A 9,452-nucleotide genomic window follows, 5' to 3' on the forward strand; every position below is an offset into this window, starting at 1 on the left:
TTTTTTTTTTTTTTTTTTTTTTTTTTTTTTTGAGACAGTGTCTCACTATGTAGTTGAGACTGAGCAGGAACTCACTATGTAGCCCAGGCTGGCCTCAAACTCGCAGTGATCCTCCTGCCTCAGCCTCCCGAGTGTTGGGATTACAGGCATGAGCCACCACACCTGGCCATGGATGATTTTCTTAAAGCTTAAAACATGCACATTATTTAACTCCTTTCAAATATATAGTTTAGGGTCTTCTGATAAGGGAAGAGAATGGGTTTCTGGTTAAGGCACTCAGAAGTCTCCATTTTAAACACAATGTGTTCAATGAAGTCAGGGGAATGCAACTCCAGGGGTGTACCCACCCCGGCCAAGCAATGGTCTTATAAGATCATTATCAGTGGGAGGGATGGATAAACCTCAAAGAACAAGGCTATACATAGTAAATGAATAAAATTTGCATATTTTAATTTCTTTTCCATTGTTCTCTAATGTTCTGGAGGAAAATGTACTTAACTGCCTTTCCCTTAGCATTTAATCCACTCCCTTCTATTTTTCAGAGAGGCACCATCCGCATCCTTGTGTTCGCCTGTGTTCTGAGTCTAAGCCCTTTTGGACAGTGGTAGTGGTTGGAGGAGTCGTGACTTTTTATAGCGTGGTAGTAACAATGGCCTTTTATTTATATTGGGTAAGAGAAACAGCACTGCTTTTATGTAATTTTTCCAATGCACATGCAATCTGAACATATCAAAAATTTTGCCTGGGTGTTTTTTTTTCTGTTTAACATGTGATTATTATTAATTTGCCCTGCCAGGACTGAGTAAGCTCTCTTTCAGTCTGTTCAATTTTATCTGAAGTAACAACCTGATGTGAGTTCACTTTCCAGAAGGCGCTGAGTAGGTGGCCAAACATAATAAGAAACTGAATGGTCAAATTAGGGTGATGGTACAAAAGATTGTTACCTTTCTTCTTCCCACTTTAAACATAATTATGGCACATAAACAACTTAGAGGAATGCAAAGGTATAAAAATTTAGGCAACCTAGGAAGGTAGACAACTAAACAATATGAACAGCTCAGCTTTGGTTCAGGGTCAAAAATCATGAGAAACTTGGCTACTGAAATAGTATACTCAAACCTAGAAGAAACTAGATCTGTTTATCTCAGTCATAATTTTGTCTTCTCCGAAGCAGTGTGAGGCTGTGGAGGGTGGTGTCATTATGAAACTATAGCGGGAGTCAGATTCTTCTGAGATCTCACTATTAAGCTTGAGTTTACTAGTTTTTGCAAATAAATGCTCATACAATGAACTTGATATAATTTTCTTTACTTTCCTCAATGTTGAACTTTTGGCCCAGGTTTGAGCACATTCTGACAAACATACCCACTGTTAAGAAGGGACCTCATTAGTAAGAATTTTTTCCTTAGAAACCTCTTTGTTATTGTACAGAATACCTCACATATTGCTTCCACATTGTCTTTAAATTGTTGCTAAAAGTTAGGTGCATATGAGTAATTCCTTCAAGGAGAAATGTTTGCTTCTCAAGCAGAAAGGACTATTAATATTGTTATTCTCAAACTAGTGTTAAGTAAGTTTAGTGCTTAATGAATGCTTACTAGATTGATAAATGGATAACCCACATGCAAGCCAAATTAAGGACTTACATAAGCCTGCTTGAAGTATGATTCTCATCATTAAGGCACCGTCCTTATATTTAACTAAGCCATAGATGGTAAGTGATTTCAGGAGGCAATACATCCTATGTACTATGTAGCTCTGGTGCAGGGGACAGTCTTGGAGTCACAGTCTTGCTGTTCTATCACCCCACCTTAGATCCATCTAAATTATTGTTGGCTTATTGCCAAAGTTGTCTCTTTGTTGTCCCAAATCTTCCTTACATTTTAGAGAAGACTAAGGGGAAAATGAACATTTGTCAGGCTGCCTGTTGTCTAATCTATACCTTCTACCAAGCAGAGAACAGAGTGGCTGCTTGTTTTTGAGAATTCTTTATGCTAGATATCAACCTGAGAATTTGCCTGGTGTGGCTTCTGCAAGCTGTCCAGTGCTGATGGAGGGAGAGGGGTTTAGTATGAAAAGATATTGACTAAGTTCTGCCTCTAATATTAGTTAAGTAATTTCATCTTTCTGAAACTTGGGGTCTTCGTCCCTGGTGAATTTCAGCTTTGATCCTCTTTGGTAGTTGCCAATGATTTTAGATTTTTTTTTTAGCACTAAGAGTTAAACCCAGAGATGTTCTATTATTGAGCTACATCCCAGGCCTTTTTATTTTGAGAGAATTTTGCTAAGTGGCCCCAAAAGGACTTCCTCCTACTTCCCTCCCTTAGTACTGAGATTATAGGAATGTGCCACTGTTCCCAGCTGAATTTTTGGAATTCTTAGGGTTTTTTTTCCATAATCTTTGGCCTTTTACTTTAACATCTGCTATATGACTTTTTAATCTCCTCCTTGGGAATTTTAACTTCCTAACTTTAAGGCCAGGTGTAATGGCTGTTTGAGTACCTTTCCAGGAAAGGTGCACCTCTAATAACTTAGGTCAAATTAATTTCTTAGCATTGCAGGAAGTAGTTTTGGAAACTACTGCAACTTTCAGTGGCCAAAGGGCACTGTTCATCACCTAAAACTTACTGTATATATGCATTAGAATGTCAGTTGCTAAACTGAGGCACTAATTTGCTGAGCAACTGGAATCACTCAAAGGAACAAAAGCAGTTTCTCACTTTCAACTCAAACATATCATTGATGCTATTATTTTTCTTTGACAGCACTACTAATTCCTGTTAGATTCATGCTGTTTTGTCTTAAGAAAACATATTTTGTTCTGTCTCATAAGCTCCCTGTGTCTGGGAAATATCAATGCTTGGCAGGTCTTGTTATCTGAGGGCTCTTGTAGTCAGTAATCTAACAAGAACATCCTCTATTTTAATCTGAAATCTAGGTCATTGTATTCTCTGATCAAAATGTATAAATAAAAATATATTTGCATTTCAAAGATCAGCACAGCAGTTTTATCCTGGGCTTGCCATTTCCTATCTAAACAACAAGAACTTTGATGAGTTATGTCTCTAGGACAGTAGACATTCTTAGAGTTTAGTCATTACCTGGGTAATTTTCTTGGATCCCATTTTTGGCTAGTCTTTATTTGCCTTGGTGTAAATTACTATTTTCCAGAATTTCTTGAGGGCCTGCGATGTGCTACCCTAGGCAGTTCTAGACTGAGTGGGTTTCTGGGAGCAGCTGTAGATTCTATCTCTGTTTTTGACCTGATGATGACACGAGTAAATAAAAAGCTTCTCTTGGTCAGGCTGCCACCTGTTATTTTCGACGGTTCTCCATTCACTCAGCTGAGTTTATAAACCTGTTCCCTTTCTCAGACTAAAGGAACCTTAAAAAAATGTGGTCTTCTTTCTCCCTAGAGATTGAAAGGTGGGGGAACAGATAGTATGTATACAAACAGTGTCTGCCTTTAAATCCAGCAGATTCTTGAAGACCATACATTTCAGTCAATTGCTTTACATATATCCTGTGTGCTGCTGCAGCTCCCAGGAAACAAGTAGGTAAGGAAGCGGTGAAAGGAAGAGCAAAGGAGAAGTGGTCTTGCAATCACATATCTTTAATAGATGTTGACTGGTAAAGGGGTAGGATCGATGACAGAAACACATGGACACCTAAGGTGTTTACTCTGTGTACATTTACATGCATATATTAGATGCACACAAACATCTTGTGTCTTGGCTAGTATTCTCTGCATGCATGTGTCATTTCCATCCTACCACTGCATTTAGAGTCAGAGCGAAGCTAGCTAAATCTACCATCTGATAATAGTGTGAGAGTAAGCATGGGAGCTGATGGCAGTGGATCTTTCATCACCTTTGTATGTGACCTGGAAGCCCAGAGTAAAAACATCTTTATTAGTGGGGCCTCTCTACCAGCAATAGTTGTTTGATTGGCCAGAGAGACATAAGGTGTGTCACTCAGGGATATTGCAGAGGGATTCTGGAGTGTTGGAGTAAATGCTTCAAAGCACAAAAAAATGCTTCCTAAGGCATTATCTTCTATATTTTGGGGGGAACAGATGTTTCTTTGTCTATGTTCAAGGAGTTCCAGTCTTTTACTTATATAAGAAATGTAGAACGAAGTTATTTGAAGAGCAACATCACCCATATTTTTGGTTTCCATAAATTATCTCTATCTCAATGATTTCCTCAATTATGTGTGTATATTGCTATCCTTTTTTTTTTCTTTAGTTCAAGGCAGATCATGCATCATGCATCCTTCATCTCAAATCCCAAAATACCGAGGCTAAATTTATGACTTTTCAAATCTACTCTTCTTACTGTCATGCTTTACATCTATGGATGGAACACCATTCTTTAGGGTATCTAGGTTCAAATCATCAGACATCTTTGGGTTTAAGCAAAGACGGTATTAATTTCATGATATGTTCTGTATCAGTTTCTTTTTTTTCACCCAGCTCTTTTTTATGAACAGACTGTTTACTTCAGAATTTTCTCGTATTGGCACTATTGACATTTTGCCCTTGATAATTTGATGTAGCAGAGGCTGCCCTATGGACAGGAGGGTGTCTTACAGCATCTCTGGCTCTGCTTACTAGGTGACAGTAGCGTCCCTTTCTGTTGTGAAAACCAAAAAATGTCTTCAAACTTTGTCAGATATTCCCTGGGACAGGTTGATAAAAGAGCTCAAGATGTCAAGGATGAGGCTTAGAAGGTCATCTTGGGCAACTGAATACATGATGGTTTCGGTTACTGTTATGAGCAACACTGAGAGAGAAGCAGATTCCCAGGGGAATATCTTGAATTTCAAATTAGACATATTGAGTACCAAATGTTACTGAGGTCTAGTCTTGACAAATAGGTGGTAAGCTGAGATTATGGGTGAGATTGTCTAGGAAGAGAGAATAGAGTGGAGGAGAAGGCCAAGGACCAAGTTGTGAGAAATCCTAGAGAAGCTTGCAAAAGCTTGTGAAAGAAGGGAGTGACCAGAAAAACAGGATGAAAAATCAAGATGCTGCAGAAGACAAAGAGGAAGGGTGTTGTAAAAGGAGGGAGCAATAGATAGTATAGTCCTCTTCAGTACCACACGGGATTGGTTCCGGGATCCTCTCATATATCAAAACCCATGGATGTTCAAGTTCCCTTATAGAAAGGTGTAATATTTGCACATACTTTGAATCATCTCCAGATTACTTATAATACTCTTATATAATGTAAACACTATGTAAATAGTCATATTGCTTAAGGATCAATAATTGCAAAAATGATTTTTTGGAAAATTTTCTATCTGTGGTTGGTTGAATCCATAGATGAAGAGCCTGTGGATATGAAACTGTAGCTTGTTAGTAAGATTTCCAGAAGATAAAGACTAAAAATATGATACTTGCATTTAGTAACTTGGAGATCAGTGTTTTAAAATCCCTTTTCCGGGCACTTAATCCTGCTCCTTTGACAAGGCAGTTGTGAAGGGGTTATGCAGAAGTGAATGGAAATGAGGTCAGGCCTCAAGTTGTTCATTCATTGAATTCTTCAGGGATTCTTGTTGTGCATGTTCAGTGTATCTACATACTCATTTGCGTCAAGCCTATACACCAGGAAATAGGCACTTTTTTCCATAATAGAGAATTCTGAATCCAGAAACCCATATGACTATTTTTAGAATTTTTATGTGTCTGTTGTCAAACACATTCATCCAGGAATGATGCTCCTAGTACCAAAAACTTTGCCAAGATTAATGGTAAGTGTAACTCTTGCTCTGGTTCTATCCATGGTAGAAATTCATCCTGGGGAGCAGAGTGTGGGAAGGAAATAGGTGACATTATTGTCTTTACAAGATTATATTGACATAAGGGATAGTAACACAACTAGTTGTTCAGAACAGTAATTCCCATTGATTTGGACTTCAGTGTTATGAATTTATGATTGTTCTAGACTCCGGAGGAGTTGAAGGTCCTTTTCTGGCCAACTATGGAAAAATGGCTTGTTAAACAAATAACCAATATAAGATTACAAATGGAAATGCTTAACCTCCTGTGTATTTAAATAACAATAGCGAATATGTTATGCTTTTGGAATTCAGGTCAAATGACAGCATTGAGAAGTTATGGGTATGTTTTTCTAAAATACTTCCTTTGACTAAGATTTTTTCAAGTTAATTTACAAGAGCCAGCAGTCAGTCATAGTCCAAATCTAGGATATTTGAGAAATACCAGGGTGCAGTGTCATTTCACAGCTGATGTTCTGATTAGTTGTCCCCAAAGACAGAACTCCTCCCATGACATTTCTTCCATATTCTTTCACACGGACACTCCTCTTCCCTGCAGATAAAGAGCAAGAGGACCAGGCTCCTGCAGAGTGACTACATGAACATGACTCCCCGGAGGCTTGGACCCACCCGCAGGCACTACCAGCCCTACGCCCCAGCTCGAGATTTTGCTGCCTACCGCTCTTGACACGGACGCCTATCCAGAAGCCAGCTGGCTGGCACCCCTCCATCTGCTCAACATCACTGCTCTGGATAGGAAAGGACAGCCTCCTCTGTAGCCAGCCACTGTGGGCCCCTGTTGGGCACTAATGGCCCTTAGACCAAATATCAAGGATCATTTTGAGACTCTGACATAAAGTTAAAGAAATTTCCTATGGCAGGCTAGATTTTGCAGTGCCATGACCCAAATTCACATTTATCCTGTATTTATTGACTTGATTAGAAAGTTAGAGTAGAAAACAAAAAGAGAATGGATTCTGTTGCCTTGTGATCTGCTTCTAGGCTGCTGGCTGAGACTTGTTCCTTTCTTTTACCTGTACAGCTCAGTCAAGCAGAGTGTGATTTCAAAGGATGCTTTCCACAGAAATCATTCACTTTTTAAAAATGGGTGTTTAAGGTGGGAATAGATTAGAATGAGGGAGAGGGTGAGGATACTTAAATATTTTAAAACCATTAAAACACTGTTTCCCACTTATGCGATGAGCCACTTCTTTCCTATTTAATGCTGTTTTTCTGTCAGTTTAGAGAGGTGTAGATGTTGTCTTTGAATAATTCTGACCATATTTTATGTTTTTGACCAACGGAATTCCCTCAAAGCAGTGCTAGGCAAACCAACTTGCTTTCTTCTTCTGATGGGAATTCAGTATTAATATTCACAGCATGATTTGAAAAGGATGAAATAGTCCTCCCACATCATGGAGAATGTATCAGGAATTTGCTTTGTATTAAAAATAGTTGTGTGCTATGAAGCTCATCCCAGTCAAACTCTATCTGTTTCAGCTTTGCATGACTGGTCTCTTTATTATCTGTGTGGAGATCTGAGGTGGGATGCTGACAGAGCATCCCCAGGAGATAGATGCAGTGATACTGTGGAAAGGAGGTGTTATCCTTTATTCATTTATGAGTTCCAGAAGCTTTTGCTGAAGAGAGGAGAATGGAAAGGAGTGAGGCAATTCTTGCTATGTGCTAAGCAGTGACAGGCATTGGGTGGTTTTCCAGGAGTCTTCAGACAGAAGGATCCCCGGAGAGAATTCCTTCACAGGGACTGTAAGTGTTATGGGATTCAGAGTTACAGAACTCTGTGGGCTCAGCTGCTCATATGCTCTTGAGGCCCATCAACCTGGAAGAGTATTTTGGGGTGTGTTTTTGGAGACAATTTACACTTCTCAAGAGATTCTTCAAGACCCAACTCTGGAATGACCATAGATATATCCTTGTCTCCAATTGTGGGTCAAATGCAATATGTCTGGGAACCTTGGGAAAGGCTCTTCTGTCACCTTTACAGGCTACTCAGTCCTTTGGTTTACCTGGGTGTTAGAAGAGCCTGGATTTTAGAGGCAGATAACCCTGGTTCAAATCCCATTACTAGATGAATGGCCTCAGGCAAGTCACTGCTTATCTAAAACTGGTTTTTCAACTCTAAACTGGAGATTATGATCACAAATGTCTGTTACTATACTATAATCACCATGAGGGTATGACTTTGTCTACCTTTTCATTACTTTTTCCTTGAATTTAGTACCATGCCAAACATATGTATAATTAAGCTGGACAGTGACCTAAGAAGGGAGAAAAATGTAACATAAATTTAATGTAGAAGTTATGAGAAGGTATAAAATATGAGAAACTTTTAACTTACATCATTCTCCTATTTCTTAGACTACTTTATCTTGTGATGAAACAGGTCAGTTCTCCTCTTTTTTGGTATATAATAAGGTTTTAACATTTTTTTAAAATGTGGGGGAATAGGAAAGGGGAAGGAATCTTTTTGTTCCAGACAAGAAATATTGTACTCTGGTTGATTTTTGAATGGATTTCCATTCCATAAATTTAATTAATTCAGAGAAGGTCAAACTTAGAAATACTTGGGTGATGAAGGGCTGTTGAGTACAGACTTGCATTTGTGCCGGTGGCCAGCCTCTAGGCATATAGAGTTCTTCAATCCAAGTAATCACATTGTGCTTGAAAATGATAGAACTGGGGAGTTTTAGAAAGGGCTGAGACAAATAAATAATTTTTTTAAGTGGAAAGATTTGATCTTTGGTAATAAATGGTTTTGTTTTCTAACTGGAAAAGTAGGTTTGCCAAAGATGAATCACACCTGAGATTTTTCTTACTCACTCTGAACAACCAAAGTATATATGTATATAAGGAAGTCCATTTTCACTTTTAATGTGAACCAAGAAATGATTTAAAAATAGTAGTTGAATGCTTTTACATTTCCAGGTACTGTAATTATAAAGAAAACAATGTCATTTGCTGCTATTATTGTAAGAGTCTTATAATAAATGGTATTCCTGGAATTGTGAACTCACCTATCTGAGGCTAAGCATGCGAATTTGAAGGAACCAAATGTATGTTACATTATGTGTATTGAGTGATAAAATGACTAGACTATCATGTGTTTGTTTTTAAATTTGTACTTTAATATTGTCACTTTGGCAATGAATCTAGAGAATGCTTGCTATTTAAAAGAGGTGTGGGATAAATCCTTTTAGAAGTCTGATTTTGTCTTTTTTTTAAAAAAGGCCAGACATTCACATATTAATCTCACCTCAAGAAAGCTACACTTCCAGTTTGTTTGTTTGGCTCCAGTCAGAATTTCTCATCAGACCAATGGTTTACCTCTCTTACATGTCAGGCTGATCTTACCTTTGCATTCTGTATAAAGTGGGTGCTCTGCAAGAGAGTTTGACCTGCTGTCTTGGATCCATCATTCCCTCAGGTTAATTAAATGAGTTATCAGTGTGCATTGCTTTTTAACAGGCCTGTTGATGGCCAGATGGATACCTGATCCCTCATTACAGCCTTTTGTACTGCTAGATGGGGACTATAGCAGGCTTGAGGACTGACCCCCCAAAGTATGAAATTCAGTGACATACTGGAGGTTGGAGATGGGGCCAGTGATGGATGCAGAGCCAGGATCATCACTGCCACAAAACTGCCATTAA

At 38.6% G+C, this 9,452-nt stretch overlaps 1 protein-coding gene across 1 annotated transcript in view; it reads left to right on the forward strand.

Moving 5' to 3' along the window:
• Positions 1-8,845, forward strand: part of Cd28 (CD28 molecule) — a 30,839-nt gene extending 21,994 nt beyond the window's left edge. Inside the window, exons 3-4 of the mRNA XM_019206314.2 lie at positions 543-670; positions 6,341-8,845. Of these exons, the coding sequence (XP_019061859.2) occupies positions 543-670; positions 6,341-6,469 (257 nt within the window). The 3' untranslated portion in view covers positions 6,470-8,845. The remainder of the gene's footprint in view (positions 1-542; positions 671-6,340) is intronic.
• The last annotated feature ends 607 nt before the right edge of the window (positions 8,846-9,452 follow it).

This window comes from Fukomys damarensis, unplaced genomic scaffold (genome assembly GCF_012274545.1).
Source record: "Fukomys damarensis isolate Sample0158 unplaced genomic scaffold, DMR_v1.0_HiC HiC_scaffold_16, whole genome shotgun sequence".
Classification (NCBI taxonomy): Eukaryota; Metazoa; Chordata; class Mammalia; order Rodentia; family Bathyergidae; genus Fukomys; species Fukomys damarensis.